General features: G+C 44.4%; 1 protein-coding gene across 2 annotated transcripts in view; it reads right to left on the reverse strand.

Moving 5' to 3' along the window:
• Positions 1–224: 224 nt before the first annotated feature.
• Positions 225–21,941, reverse strand: part of FSHR (follicle stimulating hormone receptor) — a 164,682-nt gene continuing 142,965 nt past the window's right edge. For both annotated transcript variants that reach the window (XM_068564189.1, XM_068564188.1), the window contains 4 exons: positions 17,654–17,722; positions 17,470–17,544; positions 5,719–5,904; positions 225–1,458 (listed from right to left, as the gene is read on the reverse strand). In XM_068564189.1, coding sequence (XP_068420290.1) covers positions 225–1,458; positions 5,719–5,904; positions 17,470–17,544; positions 17,654–17,722 — 1,564 coding nt within the window. The remainder of the gene's footprint in view (positions 1,459–5,718; positions 5,905–17,469; positions 17,545–17,653; positions 17,723–21,941) is intronic.

The raw sequence follows: 21,941 nt of genomic DNA on the forward strand, positions 1-21,941 counted from the left end.
TGTAGCATTACATTATTTTAATTATTAATGTTGTTATTAATACTTCAGCTTCCTAATGAATCACATGGAGTTAATAGTTTCTGACTAATTTACCTTATGGATGTGCCAGGAAGATTAAATTAGATGAAGTGCGTAGAAGTGCTCTATCAGCTATGCCATGGCATATTCTTCAAAGACAAGACTTAATTGTCATTCAACACTCAGAAACATCTGCACAGTGTGTTTTAGTTCTGGGCTAAATGGCTTAGGGGGATAAGTGTGTAATTGGAACCATTGGTAACCCTGGGAGCTGGAGGGCAGTGGCCATTCCTTGGATGAAAGTTGTGGGCAGTGGATGAGGTTTCTGTCCTATAGGTCTGGGCTTGCATTTCATAGCAGCCAAACTTGCTCAGCAGAATGAAGAAATCCCTGCGGAAGTTCTTGGTGAAGATGGCATAGAGGAAGGGGTTGGCACAGGAGTTGATGGGGTAGAACAGGACCAGGAGGATCTTTGACTTGGACACAGTGATGAGGGGCACCTTGAGGGAGGCAGAGATGGCAAAGAAGGAGATGGGCGCCATGCAGAGGAAGTCGGTGAAGATGAGCATGGCCATGCGCTTGGCGATCTTGGTGTCACTAGAGGAGGACGTAATGTTGGGGTTTCTCACCGTGAGGTAGATGTGAGTGTAGCAGCCACAGATGACCACAAAGGCCAGGACATTGAGCACAAGGAGGGACATAACATACAGTTGTGACAAGGGGCTGTCAATATCCACAGGCAGGCAGATGCTCACCTTCACGTAGCTGCTGATGCCAAAGATGGGAAAGAGGGCGACTGCAAAAGCAAAGATCCAGCCCACCAGCATGACGCTGGTAGCATGGCGGAGCTGTACTTTGCGTTCTAGCTGCATGGCATGGGTGATGGTGTGCCATCTTTCCAGCGTGATGGCTGTCAGAGTGTAGACTGAGAGCTCACTGGCAAAGACAGTGAAAAAGCCGGCAGCATCACAGCCTGCTCCAGTTTGCCAGTCAATGGCGTAGTTGTGGTACTGGCTCTTGGTGTGGATATCAACTGATGCTATGAGCAGCAGGTAGATTCCAATGCAGAGGTCGGCAAAGGCCAAATTGCACATAAGGAACCGGGGGACTGTGAGTTTGTATTGGCTGGTGATCAGGACCACGAGCACTAGGGTGTTCCCAGTGATGGCCAGGATGCTGATGAACCATATCAAGACTCTGAGGATATCATACCCCATGATATCTTCACATGGATTGAATGCATCTGGCTCGGGGGAGCAAGTCACGTCCACCACTTCATTGCATACGTCATAGTCAAATTCACTGTACATCATGTCAAATCCTTTGGCGTAGCTGGACTCATCGTCTTCTGCCAAAGAGACTCTCTGACCCCTAGCCTGAGTCGTATCATCAACTTCTTGCCTTAAGATAGATTTGTTGCAAATTGGATGAAGGTCAGAGCTAGAAAAATACAAAAAGGAATAGAGTCAGTATGTTGGATCCAGAATGGCAGATATATCACTGTCTTTACACGGGGTAGAGAATGGGGTTTCTTCCTGAGAGTTTTTTTTTTTTTTTTTTTTCTTCTAACAATTTGTTTGCCCTTGAGGCTAAACTCAAGGGTTAATGCTGCTTACTGTAAATGAACGGAACAACTCGTGCATATATTCCTAGAGTTGGATGGCCCAGTGGGGAAACCATCTGGCCACAACCTGAATGTGGAGAGGAAGGGGCCTGGGACTAGCTAAGCTTTGCTGTTAAGTGCAAATAATTTACAGACCTGATATCAACTCTACCCTCACCCTTCCGCATCTCCATTCAGCTCTCTCTTCATATGCTGAGTAGGGTATACCCCCTTTCCTCTACTCTAAACTCCAGTCCTGGAAGCTCTGGACTGTTCTCTGACTCAAATAAGAGTTTCTTTTATCTACATCAATTAGGAGGTCAGAGTCTGTAGTTGGTTCCCAGCCAGCCCTGTCCCTGGCTCTTTGGTACTCAGGCTACCAGGAGGTCTGCTAATTTGCCTGAAATGTTACTGAGGGGCCTATTCTTTATTATTTCACTCCCCAGGGGCCACAACAAGCCTCAGGCATGTATTCGTCTGCAGGGTAATCCTGGCTCTCTCACATTAAGTAGTTTGCTAGTGAGTGCCCAGAAGGGCAAATGCAGGTGCAAGGGGGCCTAATTTATTCCAAGATTGTAGCTCATTCCCTGAGGAACTGGCTCTTCTTGGGCTCACATTTCTGTCTTAGCTTTCCCTTTAAACCCCAATGTACAAGAGGCCTCATCAACACGATAGAGGCACTTCCAGAAGGGATTTGAATGAAAGCCAGATGATAAATATTCTATCCAGACAAGCGGATAGTGCCTGTAGAGCCAGAGGATAATAATTCTGTTTTGAAGCAAAAGCTTAAGGAATGGGAATGTTTCACATTGGGTCTTCTTTTGGATGGAAATGCATGTGTACACACACACACACAGTCCATTCCCTTCCTCCCTCCCTGAGGGGCAAGCTCACAGCAATGGTAAGTTACTGCATTTCTCTTGGGCCTTAACATAATCTCTTGAGTGAGCGGGCAGGTGAGTGTTAAAGCTCTTCAAAGACCCCCCTCCCCAATAAGACGGATAGAGTGACTGGGGCGTGGAGGAGGTAAAGATTCCATTAGGTACTAAAGGATGAGGGCTGGCCAAGTGTGCCAGCAGACACGGACTGAACTTTTCCGCATCAACCTCTAGGAGAAGGGGCTGTTAGTGAGAACCCTCTCCTTTCTTTCGCCTCCAGAAAATGAACTGAATTTCCAGAAAGTCATTTTCCCTTGGATCAAGGGACTCTTTTTTTTTTTTTTCCTCCTGGATGATGTGTCATTTGTTGTTTTAGAGACTGATAGAGCTTCTCACATCAGTCACAGTTTACACTAAGGAGGTTAAACAGTTAACATACGTGTAATTGAAAATGTGCAGAAAATCTTTTGGTTTAGTCAGAGATCTTACAAGAAAGGTGAGGCAAGTTCAGAGATGGGCAAAGAGGGGACAAGAGAATCACTTTGTTTCTTATTCTAACTCCCAACTCCTAAACCCTGTCATTGGTTTAGCGGCAGCCCAGTTCTAGGAACAGGAAGTAAGTAACCTGGTGCCAACAGACTGTGATTCGGTTCACTGAAACGGATCCGACTAACCATCTAGACGGACACAGCCTTCACTTCCCGGGACTTATGTTGGCTTCGGTGAAGATGCTTATTTTTGATACTGCTACGAACATATTTTAAATATAGATGCTTCCCTTTCCTGAAACAGAAGTGACCCAATGACATGAGTGGGGGAAAGGTAAACAATGTATGTCTCTTAGAGAAGAATAGAAAGAAAAATGGAAGCAGGGAAAATAAAGTCATGCCTCTGCAGTACCTCGGCAAAGTATTATAAAGAGTTGGGAATTCAGTTTGGGGTGAGGTTAAAAAGTAGTACTCTTGGATGCCAATAAATCAATGAACAGATACTTGGGAAATGCATGGCAGAGTGGCCGAGAGCCTGAGCTTTGGAGACAGACAGACAGACCAGAGATTTTGGATCTGAGTTTGTTTGGTGTTTGTCAAGTTATTTACTGTCTCTGAGCCTCAGTTTCTGCCTTTGTGAGAAGGGAATAAAAATGGTGTTTTTACCTTTGTGAAAATTAAATGAGATAAAGCTGCAAAGTATTACAGTGCCTGGCAGTGAGTACTTGACAGGTATCAGCAATATGAAGAGAGAGGATGTGGTTACTTACTGAGTTCATGTCGAGGTCTAGGCCCTATGTGAGTACTTAATGAATATGCCACAGTGCATCAGTTTAAAATCTAGCCGGGAAGAAAAGGCCTAAATACAATACATAAAAAAACTAGGGCAAAATATCAATGCAAGCTGAGTATGGACATAACTGGTTAAATGACAGATGAGGGGCATGGTTCATAAGGTCTTTCCATGAAAGTCCACGAGGTCCATTGGCCAAAATGTCACAGTTACAAGGGCCTAACCTTTACACTTCAGGCATTATTTCCAAACAGGGATTGGAGGAACAATTTCATCACACAACTTTAAACTCAAATTTCATTACCTAACCACACCTACAGTTGTCTTCTGAATAGCAGAACCATATTGTTTTGGGTTTGTGAATTTGTTAAACGTAAAGACTAAACACCATTGCTATTTTTGTCACTCCGTTTTGGCATGTCTTCCTAGAAGAGGCGTGGGCCTCTCCTTCGCCGTACCTGACAAGCCCTGTTGTAAGTTACAATAGGGACCTAGAGAGGGTGAGAGCCCGGTGGTCTGGAGGGATCAGGGAAGCCTTCACGTCACGGTACAATGTAAGGCAGACGCGGAGATTTCTAGTCGGGAGAGCCCTGAGGCCACATCTACACTACGAAGGGGGGTCTAAGCAACAGAGAAAGAGGATATGTTTCTCTGGTGTGCGGGCGCTGAGGCCGACAGCGCATGATGGACAGCTCCTTCAGTGGTCTTAACGTCCTCTGAGAGTTCTCCTGCGGGGTATTTAGTTCCAGGGTTTTGGCAGTGAAATGGGTATCTTTCTTGCCCTGGCTGGAGTATCTCTTCCTGGAATATAAAAGAGGTGGGCCTTGCTGCCTTAGCCCAAGCCCTTAAGAATTCTAGTCATTAGGAAGAAATCCCCTGGCCCTTGAGCTAATCTGTGAGGAGTGTCTGATTCTGGAGAGTTCCCCAATGATGCATGCTAATTCTGAAGAGCAGCCCCTTTTCTGCAGATCCTTTAAATGGGTCTGAGTGTGGACTGCTAGTTAATTTAGGGTGTGTACTGTTTGGTTGTTTCACTTTGCTTTACAGTAGGGGACACGTCTGCATGTTAAGGTTGAATAATAGAGACTGCGTTAAGCAGTGAAAGAGTATCCCAGAAGCTATATTCGTGCTGGGCTGCTGTACAAGAGTGGGAATGAGGCGTCATCTGATTGAGTGCCACTGTGTGGTGTGAATCTTATCAGTGAGTTTACGAGAGGTAGAAAGCTTTGAGAACTCCTGATACCCAATAAACTATATCTCCAGTGGATCCTTTAAATACCTGAACATGTAATCTCTAAAGGAGTCCCTCTCCACTCTCTCCAGAACCTCAACTTTTTAACCAGTTACCCACTAGGACTTGGCTCTGTTTGGATTACCCTCTGTAATCTGGGGTTCCTGGAACCTGAGCAGCCTGGAAAGCCAGCGTGAACAGATGTCACAGTCTTAGTCCTGCCTCTGAGGTGCTAAGCTCCGAAGATGGGTTAGCGAGGTTTCCAGTTGCTGGGATGTGTTGCGGGCGTGTGCGTCAGTCTCTGCTATGGCATTTATGCTTCTCCCTTCCAAGGCTGACTTTGATGGTCCCTGGCACACTTATGGGGTGCAGAGTTTGGAACTCGAAGGATAAATCCATGTCGGGACAAAGGGAAAAGGGAACAAGTATTTATTAAGCATCAGCTGCGAGTCAGGCTTGCTTGGTGTTTTTCATGTTAGCTCATTTAATATTTGGTAGGTAGCCTACCATGTGGGTAGCCCTCTCCTGTGAGCCCATTTTCAGAGAGAACACTAAAGCTTTGATCTAGACTATGCCTAAGGGATTTCATCGTGGACGCCTCTGCCAGGGGATCCTCTTCATGCCACACAGGTGTAGAAGTTGTGGACCAAGGTCTGCGTTGGAGAAATGCCCGAGTGGGGCTCAGGGGCGGACACGAGAAGACTCACATCTGCCGCCTCCAGTTGGCAAAGATGCAGCAGTGGCTGGGGTAGGTGAGGCTGGCCTCCATGATTGTGACAAAAGCTTCCAGACTGGGGAGCTTTTTTAGGTTGTAAGTTGACTTGGCCCGCAGCTTCTTAAGATTTCCTAAGCCATAGCTAGGCAGGGAATGGATCCTGGTTCTTGAAATATCTCTGTAAGGAGAAAAGGTAAACATAACCTGATTACTGTGGGCCTAACATTTTCTGCTTTGTTAGCCATCAACATAGCAGCCACAGTAGTGATACTTTTACATGGGTGAGGAGGGAGACTCCAATTCATCCAGCACGCCTTGGTCAGATCAATATTTGGCTAAAGGGACGTTTGGCCCCTATATTTGTGGTAGGAGGACATAGATAACATGCCACTCTGTGTCCTGGATGTACTTGCGTCCTGGCTGATCTGGGGCTTAAATGTATCTCTTTCCCCTTCCACAGTCTATCTATAGAATAGATACCCACGAATTTACATAGGACCGAGGAAGTGAGATCATTTCCTCCTCACCATAAAACTAGATGTAAAAATATATCCAGTGAGCTGGGGTGGCATCTGTGGCCATATTTCAGAAAAGGATGCAAAGAGAACACACCATAAGGGGAAAAGGTATCAGTGGGCAACACAGGTACCCTCAGCACAAAGTCAAAGTGGCAGTAGAGAGTGGTGGTGGTGAGCGTGGCATCCACAGCCAGACTTGCCTCCTCGTGTACCCTGCCCCTCTATCTATTAGACTGGTGACCTTGGTCAAGTTATCTCACTTCTCCATGTGTCAGTTTCCTCAGCTATAAAACAGGAATAATAATCGTACCTACCTCAGAGGGTTGTTGTGAGAATTAAATGAGCTAAAGTACATAGAGAACTTCCTGACCAACAGACAGCACTTGATGACTGGCAGCTGTTATCAGAAAACATCTCACACACACACATACACACACACACACCCACACACGCAGTTGTTCTTGCTTTGTCGGAGAGTCTCTGCCTTGGTGAATCAGGAGGTCTATGTGGAAACCAGTGTAAATGGTCATTTTAACGAGGTCTCTGTCACTGGAGGGTTCCAGAGTCCCATCCTTTCTGGCAGCAACACCAGTAACATGGGCCATTTTCTGGCAGCACCGTTGGCAGCTGAAACCCTCAAAACAACCTGACCAGTGGGGTGGGAGTGAAGAGATTTAAATGGCATCGGCTTAGACCCGTTGGGGCCAGAAGGTTGGCCGTAAATGAGTGCTTCTGATGGGAGTGGTAGCAAGTGATGACCAGGATGGATTCATTTCAAGCATCCTTGGATATACTTGGTGAAGGAGAATCTTCTAATGTCTGTATTTCCTGTCAGTCAAAGCATTGGGCACTAGGACCAATGAAACTTGGGGGTGTGAATATATGTCTGCTACCCCATATGTTCTCCCAGTCTGGCGAAAATTACTTTCTCAAAGCCTTGTTTTCATTGTGTCATTCATTCTCTTGCTCAAAAGTTTATAATGCTTCCTGTTGTTCAATGAAACCTACTCGTAGCTGCTGCCCTTTCCCAATCAAACTTCTTATATTAGTTGTCCATACTTGAGGTCACCATTTCCTCATTTCCCAATCCAACTCAGTTTCTTCCCAGTCCCTAGAGAAACAGTACACCCTAAGGTAACTATGATGACCAGCACATCATATCCAGCGCTTTGTACTTCATTAGAAGTTCTAACCTTAGTTCTTCATTGGAAGTTCCTCTTAGTTCTAACCTTCTTGATTTCTCAATTACATTTCACCCGTAAAACACTCCTCCTTCCTGAGACAGTCTTTTTCTTGGCATCACATTCTTTTCAATTTCTTCTGACATCTACTTTGACTTATTTCTGATTTTTTTCTTTCTCCTTTATCTATTGGAGTCCCTCTAAACTCAGGCCCCTTTCTGACTGTACATAATCTTCCCAGGTGATCTTACCCACTTCCTTGGTTTCAGATACCAGGTATATGCTGATGGCTTCCCAATGTACATCCCAGCTCAGATACTACTTCTGAACTCCAAGCCCATAATCCAATGGATAATCCATTGTCCATCAGATCCCACCCTTTTGATAACTTGCAAATATCAAAACTGAATTTACCATCTTCCTTGTAAATATGTTCGTCCTTTTGCTTTTCTCATCTTAGCAAATGACTCCTCCATCTCCCCCTGTTGTTCAGGATAGAAGCCTGGGGGTCATCCTTGACCCCTCCCCCTCCCTCCCTCGGACTCAGTTTTCTTCTCACAAGCCTAACTTTTACATTTGTTTCAAATCGGTCCACTTTTTTTGCCACAGCTTTAGTCTAAGTCACCATAATCTCTGCCTAGAGAGAAAGGCAACAGTCTCATAACTGTTCTTCTCATGACCATTGTATTAAGGGTCTTCAGAGAAACAGAACCAATAGGATATATAGAGGTATATAAGAGGAGATTTATTATGGAATTTGGCTCATGTGATTTCGGAGGCCGAGAAGTCTCATGATATGCCATCTACAGACCGGAGAACCGGGGAAGTTTGTGGTATAATTCAGTCAGAGACAAAGGCCTGAGAACCAGGACAGCCACTGGTTTAAGTCTCAGAGTCTGAAGGCCCAAGAACCAGGACCCCTGATGCACAAGGCCAGGAGAAGATGGATGTTCCAGCTCAGGAAGAAAAGAAGCACATTTGCCCTTCCTCTGCCTTTTTGTTCTTTTAGGGCCCTCAACTGATTAGATGATGCCCACCCACACGGGGAGGATGAATCTTCTTTACTCAGTCTATTGATTCCAATGCTAATCTCTTCTGAAAACACTCTCATAGGCACACTCAGAAATACTATTTTACCAGCTATCTGGGCATCCCATGGCCCAGTCAACTTGACACATAAAATTAATCATCGTGGCCATCTAGCTCTCTCTCTAACGCAATCTTTACACTGCAGATTGGGTGATATTTTAAAAATGCCAATTAATTGTGACTTCCTGCTTATAACTAGTCAATTGTTCCCCATTACACTTCCAATGAAGTACAAAGCACTGGACATGATGTGCTGGTCTTGCCTCACTTCTCTCACATCCGTTCTGTGCCCTTTTCTGTGTTCTGCTCTGTATTGCAGGAGAGGTGGCCTCCAAGGGTTCCATTTCGCAGGTACCACCTTGTCAATCAACTTTCAGTTGGGTTCAGCAAATGGCACTGGTGGGACGGGAGGGGGGGGCGGAAGGGTGAACATAGGCATTTCTCATCTCTTCTTTACCTCAGGCAGCAGCTCCTCTGTGATTCCAGCTGTCATCAAACAGATCTGCTGAGGATCCAGCAGCTACCAGTCGTCCCAGTTCCCACATCCTCACTGGGTGCTCAAGTCCTAGGACTAGTAGCAATAATCTCAGGGCTGCTAAAGCCCTGCTTGATATTTAGACAAATTTACATGATCAGAGTTAAGGATTACCATTTCTGTAAAACCTATGTATATTTTACTTCGTTCCCCTCCTTGTTAGATGCCAAATAGATCAAATTTGTCAATGCTATTGTTCAGATACTTCGGTGTGCTTGCTGATTTTTTCGCTTGCTTGTTCTATCACTCCTGAGAAAAGTGCACTAAAATCTCCGACTATGATTTTGGATTGGTATACTACTACTTTAAGTTTTCTCAATTTTTGCTTTACATATTTTTGAGGATAATTTTTTAGGTACATATAAATATAGAATTTTTACATCTTCCTGGTGACTTTCTTTATATCTAGTTATATTTGTCTCCTGACTCTTTGGATGTTTCTTTGCTGGTTCCTTCCTGAACTCCAACTTTTAGGCCCATGGGCTCAGAGCCTAGCCTTCTTTTCTCCATTTTCACTTACCCTGTAGGTGAACTCCTCTAGTCTTACGACTTAAACACCATTTATATGCTGATGTTCTCCCCCGCTCCCAATTTTTATCTGGAGGCTGCTTTTCTCTCCTAAATTCCAGACTCATATTTCAGCTACCTTCTTATAATCTCTACTTGGATGTCGAATAAGAAGGTGAAGCTTTAGATATTAAAAATTGAGCTCCTGATATTTCCCCAAAACCTGCTCTACTTACAGCCTTTCCAGTTGTTCATGCAAAAACTTGGAAGTCATCCTTGACTCCTCTTTCTCTCACACCCCACATGCAAACCCTCAGCAAAATAACTTGGCTTTACCTTCCACATAGATCTGGAATTTAACTACTTCTTGCAACATTCATTGCTATCATCATGAGGTAAAAGTTCTTGGTGTTCCAAGGTCTCTTTTCTAGTTCTTGCTTACGTATCCTAATTCTTCATAGCTGGGGTCCCTGGAGATAAGTGTCTGATCCATGAACCTTTGTCCTTGTGATGAGTCTTCGCTCTCTGCTGCTGAAAGATCCAGCTGTCCTGGCCTGTTCTCCACTTAGCCTTTCCATTGCTCCAGAGCTTCTCAACTTTATTCTCTGCCCTAAAAAAATCTTTCTAGTTTCTCTCTTCAGGCAATTGCTCCTCTGACCAGTTCTGCTGTTGATACTCTGGTCCCGGTGACCAAGTTCTTGTTTTGCCTGGTCTATGGGGTCTTCTTTTTTCCCCTCAAATATGGAAGGGAGCAAAGATTGCCTGTTTTGTCTAAAACAGTTCAAGGCTTCCTCCAAGGAATGAGTTGAAGGTATAAACAAAGTGCTTCAGGAATAATTTAAACCAGGGCAATCATTTATTACCTGCCATCAACATTTTTCATATTTCTAAAATCAAGTGATACAGAACAGAAGACTATTTTTTCTTAGTTATGCCTTCCCCCCTTGATTTTAAAATATACAAAAATCACAGTAATTGAATATTTCCAAAAATAAACAGATTTTTGTATTCTGTGCAATGCCATGGTATTCTCTCATTGACTCTGTAGTCGATTAAAGATGACTGTAAATTCTTTATACTCTTCCATAGAGGGTCTGTTTGCCCTTCCCTTGAATCCAGGCTGAACTGTGAGGTCTTTGGCCTATAGTAGAGTATGATGAAAGTGTTGCTGTACAAGTTCTGGACCTTGCCTTTCAGAGCACAGATAGCTTCTAAATTGGTCTTATAGAGCCCTAAGCTGTAGTGAAAGAACTCTGATGCCCTGAGAATGCCATGCTGGAAAAAGTCTAAGCCATGCACAGAGGGTTCTGGAGGACGAGATGCCGTGTGTGTGTGTGTGTGTGTGTATGTGTGTGTCTGTGTGTCTGTAGAGAGGTACCAAGGAGCACAGATGCACCAGATATATGAGTGAAGGGGACAGCTTGGAGTAGACCCCCCAGACCCAGCCACCTGAGCTGACATCACATGGATCAGAGACAAGCCACCCAAACTTCTAAAACATAAAACTGTGGGGAAAATGGAATGACTGTTTTAAGCCACTGAGTTTAAGGATAGCTTTTATGCAGAAATAGAGTACCCAAACAGACTCGCATTGAAGTCTCTGAGATTCTATCATCCCCATCATTTTTAACAGCTGTAGATGTATTTTTCCTTGAATGCCATTAAGAGTGCAATAGCACTATAGTCTGTATACTTTCTGCCTCTCTCACTTACCATCTTTTGCTTTATACACTAGCTCTTTGTATTTGCATTTTCTCTCTCCTGGAGGGCAGAGGGCTCCTTGCATTCTCAGCAGTGCCTTTCACATAGTAAGCACCCAGAAAATTGTTGCTTTGTTCAAAGATAGGCTGGGGAATGGCACTGATGGAGGATTGGGAAAGGAACTAGATAGATCACCCCAGCCAGCTGTGATGTCTTCTGACCTCTAGCACTTACAGAGACTCTAGTACCTTGTATTATCTCTTCTGTTGTTTCATACTATTCAGCTTTTCATGTATATTTGTTTTGTCTCCTCAGCCAGGTTTCAGATGCTCTGAGAGCAGGGATTACTAAGATACTTTTGTGTTCTACATGGTATTAATATTTGGCACAGAGCTGGGTTCATGAAATCTCAGTGGATACTTGTCTGATTAGCAGAGATGCCTCAGCATCATAAAAAAAATGAGAAGTTGAAGCAAGTCTTACAGAAGAGCAATTCTAAAGGGAGAAAGATGCAAGGCAGACTGAGAGGAAATCTGGATTTAAAGGGGGCTCAGCAAAACGGTGCTTCTGCAGCAGGCAATTATATGTGACTGAGAGTATCAAAGGAATCAAGGAAGAGAGCATCCTTGTGCAAGGTTTACAAGGAGATAGACACAGATTGAAGAATAAATAGACTAATGCGTGTGTGGGTTGACCTGCATGCAATCCAGTGACTAGGTATTGGATGGGGAAGCCTGCTCGGGAAGCGATGGTGCCTTTTTGTCTGCTGAGTGTTCTGGAGTTAGCTTGTATTTCGGGTTCCTCCTCATCACAGCTGCAAAATATGTGAGCTGCTGTCATTTTCACTAGGTGGCTTTGCTTCTGGGGGACTATGGCATCTTGTCAGTGTCCTGGGATCCCGAGCTTCCGCTGGTGGATATTGAAAGGAGGGAGTGGTTGGTAGGAGAGAGATGCAGAGTCATTTAGAGTTTGGTAAAGCAAAAGTCTTTAGCAGAAGTGGTTCCTGGGTGATAGGGAAATAAAAGTGTTTGTAGAAGTGTTTACTTCAAGCTTACTGCATACTTGCTGGGGTGAGCAAACATGGAAACTATCATAAGACTTCCATATTTTGGACTGGCAGAAAAATGTTTCTCTGGTATCTCCACGGATTAAGAAAAGTCCATAGACATTTATATCAGCAGGGGAAGGGGTAATCATGGGCTGGTGTTTTTAATCCTTGTCTTTCAGGCTGGTCTCATGCCGACAGCCTTTCTTTTTAAGGTGCCACTTTGGTTAACATTTCAGCACATGCTACATTCTGGCTGGTTTTGAGAATTTAAATCCTGAAACGTAGTACCAACAGGAGACTCATAAGACAATGGCTGAAGAGATTTAGTAATCCTGAACTGTTTCAACCTTGTTAGGATTCTTGATTTTGAGATACAAAGTAGAAAGGGAAACAGCAGTCAGTAATAAGACACTGAGTCAGGAGAGTTAAACTGTGCTCTGTGCCCCATTTAATAAAGTGTGTTATAGCCAGTGCCACAAATTTGATTTGAACAATTTCTATTTTTCCCAGCAAAGATATTGTTACAAAGATATTGTAACATCTTTGTTACAAAGATATTGTTACAAAGGTCAATCATTTCCGTAAGTGAGAGCACATTTCTGGTGTATACTACACTGACAGATGGCTAGAAGACCTCTCTTTCATGATCCCAGGCGGAATAAAAAGGCAATTTGCTATCTATAGGACTGTGGGTACACTGGTAGTGGAAGAGAATCATTCTTATACAAACACCTCAGTGTTTGAATCTGAACTATCAAATGAATCTGAGCTATAGCCAAATCAATTTGATAAACCATCAGAATATGATTGTACTGGCTTCAGCCTGCAAAGGCAATGCATTAAATTTTCCCCACAGGAAATGTTTTCCCAAGGAAACAGCAATTGCTTGATTGCTTAAAAAAAAAGAAAAAGAAAGAAAGAAGGAAGGAAAGGAAGGAAGGAAGGAAAAGAAAACTTGAGCGAGTTCAGAATATCAGGTGAAAACTCAGATGGCTACTGATGTTCAAGGTCAAGACTCACGAGGGGGAAGTCAGGATGCTAGACTGCTCCTCGGAAACTCAATGGAGCTTGTCTGTGTGCCCCTAGCTTTCTCTGCATCTATTTCTCTTTGCAGTGGAACATCTTATCCTTGCACCCTCAGGTGTTCAGAGGCTCCCTGTTTTGCACTCAACTAAAATTTTTGCCTTCAGGAAAGGAGTTATGTTTGGTTTGGGTGCCCTCCCCTTAACTCTTTTAGAATTCCTTGCATATATCTACTGGGGATAAAACACTGAGCCTGTTGGGGAGGGAGATTCACCACAGTTAGCTCTTGGAGGAGATATTCTGGAGACCCGGCCGGGCTTCCCCGTTCCCAGCACTGGTTCTAGGGCAGTGATTCTTAGTGTGCTTTCTGTACCAGCAACGTCAGCTTCACCTGCAAAGTTGTTAGAGGTGCAGGTTCTCAGGCCCACCCCTGACCTGCTGAATCAAAAATTCTGGGGGTGGGGATCAGCCATCTAGGGTTTTAAAGCATGCCGGGTGATTCTGATGCAAGGTCAGATTTAGAACCATGGTTTGAGGGCAGCTGAGGACCACTCACCGCTGAGGTGGCCTATAGCCGAGTTCTGCTCTGGGATTTGCCCTCGCCTGACTCGCCCAAGACTTGGCTCCTCCTCAGGGCCAGTCTGCACCCAATGACTGTTGATGAAAAGGCCCGGCCCCTTGCCTTAATTCAGTCAATTTTGAAGGGCCGTCTTACGCCAGAGCTCCCCATAGGATTAGCGGAAGCTTCTGTTGCAAATGAATTGTAGTTCAACTTCCCTGTTAGCCTGATTCTGCGTCCATCAAGCACCCCCCCCCACCCCCCCCCCCGCCAGACTCCAAGAGCACTCTCCAGTAAACCTTTTGCATGCAAATATCCGCATCACAGTCTGATTTTCTGGGAGGGGAATCTGACCCAAGCCACGGTCACAGCCCTAACCTGAGCTGCAACTACTGTGGGCTGAGTGGTCTACACACACTCCTTCTCCAACCCATGAACCCACAGCACCAGCGTGGGCTGGTCCTCTGCACACACTAAACAGGCAGCTCTCAGGCCAGGGTTTAGCGGGGGCTGGCGCATCAGGTTGCAGAAGTAGGCGATGGGATAGGCCCTAGAGTCCCAGGTTAGCAGCCAGAGAGGCTGGTAAGACATCTGCGGGCTAACCTGAAAGCCCCCCAAAAAGGAGGCTTGTTGTTAAGCTGATCAACCCTCTTGCCCCTAAGGGGAGGAGAAGGAGACCAGCAGTTACAGGCTGGGCTTTCGGCCAGGATATTGCACGTATATCCTCATGCATTGAAATGAAAAGATGTAGGAATGTATTATCACTCTCTACCTTTTTAAGTCATGGCAAGTGCTTCATAATTCCTTTGAATTTTCTATAAATTTTATTCACTGTTTCTGTGGTAAAAGGGTGGAAAATGGGCCTGTAACTCGAGGACCCTGCAGAACTGCTGGTGATCACGGCATCCCTTCTTGCTGGCATTCATGGCAGGGCTGGCTGTGGGTTCATGTTTGTGTTTTCCACTGAACACTGATCAGACACACTGCACAGTGCCTCAGCCTGGGACCTGCTTGTCAACTGCAGAGGACGTTCTTTTGTGCTGTGTGTGTGTGTGTGTGTGTGTGTCACTTACTGGTGTTCTTGGGCTCAGGGGTCCGGCATTTATAGTTATCTTCCCCCCTATTTTAGTTCACAGTTAATTTTAGGGGCCCTTTTAGATGTTTGATTGGACATGTTTATGTACTTTTGGTGACATGGTATGTTGGGACTACATGGCATGTAAGGCAAGAGACCTAGTTTCTGGTTTAAGCTCTGCCACTTAATGGCGGCGGTGTGATCGTTAGCAGGTCACTTCGCATTTCTGTCTCTGGCTTCCTCAGCTGGGTAATGAGCTAGTTGGGGATCCTGTCCAACTTGAGTGTTCTCAGTAGCAGACCGTGGTTAAGGTGCTGTGATTTTATAGTGTACCTGGTACAGGTCACATATGAAAGCCTACCCCATCACAGGTATGTTCTTACATAACAGATAGAGGTGCCTATTTAGGCACATTCAAAACCCTCAGGACTGTTAGCTAAGTGAAATTGACACACTGCTATTCTGCTGGTCAAAGGCATCAAAAGCACTTTCTCTAAGTCTGTTTGTCTCCCAGGTGCACTAAGAATAAGAAACATTGACTAAGCATTACAAGTTCTGAAGACTCTGTATATTGGAACGCAGGGACTCTATGCCTGGCGCTTCCCGTTTGTTACACCCGTGTCCTACTTGGTGCCTCATAGGGCACATCATGACCTGATATATTAAGTTGCATATTTAGTTCTATTGTCTGACTCCCCCTTAGACAAATGTAAGCTTTCTGTGAGGAAAAATTTTGTTCCTTGCACTATATACAGTGCATAGCACATGGCTGGTGCCTAACATCTATCTGTGAGTGAATCAATGAGTGAATATATAAATATAAATATATATATACACACACACATATATAATATTATTAAGCTTCAAACAGTATTAGGAAATAGGTATTATTGTTTCTGCCATTTTTTAGGTGAGGAAACCGAGGTTTAGAGAGGTGAAAGAACTGGTTTTAAACCTAGGTAGTCTGCTCTGGCATCTGTGCTTTAATCACGTGGACACTCCCTTCGTTTGTATATATTGCCTATCTGAAACCAGGCATTCTGGAATAATCTTTGAACTTCTTCAAAGAGACAGAGTCCCGTATAAGGTCACAACATATCCTTTTTCACCAGTAATAACCATTTATGGAGTTTCTGCTCTACCATACAGGATCTCATTCCAGAGATGCATGGGTTCCAGCCTGAAGGAGAATACAGTCGCCCCTTGGTGTCTGTTGGGGATTGGTTCCAGGACCCACCGCAGATACCAAAATCCACGGATGCCCAAGTTTCATAGCCCTGTCCTCCTTATCCATGATTCCACATCGAGGATTCAACCAACCACAGATAGTATATATTTATTGAAAAATATCCACATGTAAGTGGACTCACGCAGTTCAAACCTGTGTTGTTCAGGGGTCAACTAGATAAGCTCTTTGGTGAAAATGAAGTGATGTTGATAGATGGTATGTAGATAGGTAGATAATATATATACTGACTGCCAAGTAAGAGGTGCTGGCTAGTGGCTCCCAAATGCCCCAGCTGGCCTTAGGCAGGCTATATGAGGATCATCTAGCAAACCTTTACATCTAGTCACATGTTTATTTCTTTGCTCACTATTTCTTCTTGCATCTGACTCCTTCCTTCCAGATTCCTTTCTTATTCCTACAGTACATTTGTCAATAGATGTAGTGGGTCTTGCTTGGAGCCTAGGAAAACACATTTTTAAAAAGCTCTTGCAGATTTGGGCCCCTGCAACCATGAAGACTATGGGAATCACAGGAGGAGGCATTCACTGTTGGCCGAGATTGTCAGGGAAGAGGTGGGTGACCCTTGTGGAAGGGCAGGGGCTGATGAGAAGAGAATAGGGGAAAGTCACTCTTGGGGGGAGAAATGGAGATGAGGAAGCAATAATAGGAGGAGAGGTGCTGATGCAAGGCTGTGAGGCACTGGATGCATCCCAAGAGATCTGGAATCGAGACAGAGAGGATCCAAAAATAAATGTGTGTGTATATCTCACTGGTTTGAGGGAAACTCCTGGACATTGAGAGTGAGGAAGGAGAACTGTGCTTTCCCTTTCAGGGAAGAGATGTACAGCAGAGTGGTTAAGAGTGTACTATGAGTTAGACCAGTTTGGTGTGGAATCTGTGCTCTAAAATTTCTGTGACGTTGGATGAATTGACCCCTCCAGGGAAGCCCGTTTTTTCTTCTCTAAAATGGAACTAATAGCTCCTACCACAGAGGTTATTGTAAGGATTAAATTAGAAAATTCATCTTAAGTTTTTAAAACACTGGCTGGGACTTGGTAAGTGCTCATTAAATGTTAGTTGTTGTTGTTATTGTTGCGACTTTACTGAAATTTAGAATGTGGATCAGCCCTAAATTGTCCGATAAATCTTTGCAGATGACACAAATCAGATTTGATCTTAATTGCCAGCCCTGCGTTATAAGCTTCCCTGAATTGGAGAAAGTTGACTTCTAACATAAGATGCTGATCTCTTGCACACGGAAGTGGGGGAAGCTACTCACAGAATGACTGGTCCAGAGGCTCCCTGGAAAACATCCTTAGGCAATTCTTCCAAATTATTGTTATCACTTAGATTCCTGGGGATGGAGTTGAGGAAAGAAGAAGGGAAACACAAAGCCGTGTAAACATTACTGTTGTAAGAGCCGTTCCTCTAAATGGCCTGGAAGAATAGTCAGGGCTACTTACAGCTCATCTAGTTGGGTTCCATTGAATGCACCGTTGTGTATTTGTTGAATCCCATTCTTACTCAGCCATCTGAAATAAAAGACCCATTAAAAAACCAATACTGTCGGATGCAAACAATACATGGGTTTCATAATTGGAAGCACTGGGGCAGGGTCAGACAGCGCAGGTCAGTGGCATAAATAAAGTACCACGCTTAAAGCTTGGGGATGGGGTGGAAGGGAGACTGATTTATCACTGTATAACCTTTTGTAACACTGGAAGTTTGCATTATGTGCATGTATTACTTATTCAGAGAAATAAATGAAATTTAATTTTGAGAAGGCACACTTAGGCATAGCAGCCTGGATCCCATAAGGTCTTTGCACACATCAGCTGTGTGCAGAGGCAATGCCATGGGGAGAGCAGACCAAGATCTGTCCCGTCCTGAAGGACAGAAATCATACAGTTATCGAACAAGTGTTTATAAGACGGAGAAAGAACATATTGTATCACCTTTCTCTAGGGCCTTAAGCCTCTCACTCATGCTCATTCACAGCAGCAGGCCTGGCTGTCATCAGAAAGTGATCTAATTAAGCTGTCAGACAACCTGCACATCTCCCGTGACCTACAGGGACTTGGTTATTGGAGGTTTGTGGAGGTGACTCTGGGTTAAGCCAGAAAGGAAGAGAAATCAGTGATAGAGACTGTGGGCCGTGGCGGGGTGAGGTGGTGTGAGTGGGTGCGGGGGGAGGCTCTGGGGGAGGGGTGCTGGATGTGGAACTGTCATCCTGATTGTGCCAAGAAGATCAGTGAGCAGGTTTGCCTGGACAGGGGAGCCCAAGGACACCTTGGGCTGACAGCTCTGCATTGCTGTGCCCCTACGTGGATCTGAAAACAAAAGCAGAAATCCAAGGTCGGGAGAGCTTAGCCTGAAGAGCCTCTGATCCGTTGCTCTTGATTTGCTGTCCGGTCCTTTCCCTTGTCGGGCTCAGTAGGTGTACAAATCACACTGTTCCAAAAGCTGACCCAGAGAAGTTTCCGTGTGTTCAGGACATCGATGGTTTCCAGTGCTGCAATGGGTAGCTCAACACGCTTAAAACCACAGGAGGACAACTGCGTGTGTTTTTCTTCCTCCTGAAAGCCAGTTAGCTGAAAATCCACACAGGAGCAATGCAAGTCTTTCAAAACATTAGCAACCAATTGGTGGCTTCCGATGGCCAAGAAGTGTCTGTGCATCCCAAGTCCTGCCTGCCCCACGCCTACCCAAGTGTCCCCAGCACATCCAGCCTCCTGACTGATTTGTCAGCCTATTCCCGGGGTGGGGGGGGGGGGTGTGACAGTCGCTGGAGCAGCTGCCCCTAACCTGTGGGAGGTGGATCCTGGGGGTTTTGGATCAAACAAAGCGGTCAGCAAACTTTTTCTATAGGAGGCCCAATAATAAATTTTAGGTTCTGTGCGGCTAAGAGGCAAAATGAGAGTATTATTGCTACATAGGTACTTTATATAGGTACTTATAAAACAATTGCCACAAAATTTTTATTGACCACACTTAAAGTATAATAGTAATAATTGAGCACAATATTTTTTTGTAGTATAGGTCTACTATTGAAAAGAATGAATTTTTTTCTTTTGTTGGGGGTAACGTTTTGCTTCATTTAGGTTTAGTGTTTGTGTTCCCTACCATCGAAATCTTCACTTATAAAAGCTAGTCCTAGATCAGGGACCAGATTTGCCCCATTGGGTGTAGTTGGCTGACCCTTAATCCAACAAAAGCAGTGTGCAAATCCATATGCGCTCTACCTATCTTTTTTTCTATAGACTAGATAATTAACATTTTCTGCATGTATATGTCATGCAAATAGATGTTGCTATGATTAAATAAAGTGCAGACTAATTTAAAAGAATTATTGTATTTAAAGTAGCCCTTTGTCTTTATGGATTTTCTTAATTAATAGATGCCATCACATGGGGAGCGAGTGGCATTTTTTGACGTCAACAACAGATCAGCACACAAAAAACATATTATGTAGAGAATTCTTGCCCTGGGTTTACATTAGGCTGTAAGACTCTCAAACTACTACCAGAGAAGCTGATATTTATCACCTATATACCTAGTTTCTTAAGAGAGGTAGTGCTGGTTTTAAAACCCACCTCATGATGATGGTGACGACAAACAGGGCAGAGCGTCAGCTAAGGAATAACTGAATCATGCTTTCCTCAGTCTTTTTGTTTTGTCCCTTCCCTAGTGTGTTCACTCAGTGTAGGCTCAGAAGGCTCCAGAAGCAGAGTCTGCCCTCATCCTAAAGAATGAAGGTGCTGGGGGACCTGGCCCATGAAATCTCCTTGAGGGGCAGGCAAGTGAGATGGAAGCCAGTTGAGGAAGGGAGGAAACGCACAGGAAGTGAGCAGTTCCTGTGGCCGGGCTGTGCCGGGAGATGGCACACATGTAACCTCATTTTATCTCTTCTGAATTAGTCCATTCTGCTGGTCGGCCATAGCTAGGTACTTCCCTGTTCAGAGTTTCTGGTTGCAGGGCAGAGTAGGGGTGACTGCTAGCCGAGTGTCTGATAATCCTTCATTGTTGGGCTGTTTTTTAAAATAACATGTATTTATATATATAGAACAGGGCTTCACGATTTTGAAAGATGCCAATGTATAGAAAGCTTTTCCAGTCATCAGAGCCGTTTTGCCAGGCTTTTTAAATTTTTCCTGAGTACCCTTGGATGTCCCTAGGAGGAGAAAGTGCCCCTGCATCCAGACATAGCGCCAGGACTAGGAACAACTGGAGACTTAAATTGTGATGAGTGTGGATCTTCTGATTCTGTTATCTATGGATTAAAGGCCATCTGAGGTTAAAAAAAAAAGAAAAGAAAAAGATGCTTTTCTCACAAATGTGAATTTATCCTTTAGAGACATGTCTGAGAAGTGCTGACTCTTAAGAAAGCTGTCCTCGCTAGGAGAGTATGCTCTCAATTCTGGGGAACCACACGGTATCTGTGGACAGGAGTCAGTGAAGAGTGGCTATGATCTCTATGCTTCGTTTGTAGTTTTGGGCTTGTGGGACTCTCTCCAAAGTTCTTATTTCCTCAAATTCTTTTCCTCCACTTGGGAAATGTTAAGACTAGGCAGATCAGGACAGATTGCCTTCTGTCTTATGTTCTGGACAAAAAGGATGTGTGTCCGTATGCAAAACTGTGAGAACGTTATTAGTACAAACGGACTTTTTTAAAAAATTGAGATAATTGACATCTAACATTATATTAATTTCAGGTTACTACTTATATATTTTCTATAAAAATACTCTGTGAGTTCCCTGGTGGTCTAGTGTCAGGACTCTGTGCTTTCACTGCCGAGGCCTGGGTTCAATCCCAGGTCAGGGAACTAAGATCTCACAAGCCGTGTGCCATGGCCAAAAAAAAAAACTCTGTTAATAAACTTGCCACATTAACTAATTTTGAATCACTATATTTAAAAATGACACATATGTTTAGAGCAACATTTAAAGAAGCACAAGCATCCAGGTACAACTGATTACATTTATTACTAATCTCCTCCCTCCATTATGTAGCCAAGGAGTCCTTTTGCTGCAACACACCAGGCCGGTATTACTCAGGTACTCACTATTTTCCAAAAGTTCCTTTTTAGCTTTTTTTCTTTTTTTTTTAACCTCCTTGGCCTTGAAGATTCTGTTTCCTCTGCTCGTCCTTTGCCAATGCTGTGGCTAAATCCCACTTGTCTTTTTTTTTCTTTTTTAATTTATTTATGTATTTTTGGCTGTGTTGGGTCTTTGTTTCTGGCGAGGGCTTTCTCTAGTTGCGGCGAGCGGCGCCACTCTTCATCACGGTGCACGGGCCTGTCACTATCGCGGCCTCTCTTGTTGCGGAGCACGGGCTCCAGACGCGCAGGCTCAGTAGTTGTGGCTCACGGGCCTAGTTGCTCCGCGGCATGTGGGATCTTCCCAGACCAGGGCTCGAACCCGTGTCCCCTGCACTGGCAGGCAGATTCTCAACCACTGCGCCACCAGGGAAGCCCCCCCACTCGTCTTTTAAGGGCCATCTTCGACCCAACATCCTTTCTTAGCCACCTTCCTTCCCTCATTGAACTCTTCCTTTAAGCCTTGCATCAAATCACATTATACCTTCTTTATGCTTAGAACAATTGCTTTTATTTTGCACATATTTCATGCTGCTTTTTTCTTTTGCTTTCCCTTTCTCTCATACTTCTCACACCCCATCAACTCTTTCCAACACACACACACACACACACACACACACACACACACACACACACACAGATTCCAAATATCATG

The sequence above is a fragment of the Eschrichtius robustus genome, chromosome 15 (assembly GCF_028021215.1).
Source record: "Eschrichtius robustus isolate mEscRob2 chromosome 15, mEscRob2.pri, whole genome shotgun sequence".
Lineage (NCBI taxonomy): Eukaryota > Metazoa > Chordata > Mammalia > Artiodactyla > Eschrichtiidae > Eschrichtius > Eschrichtius robustus.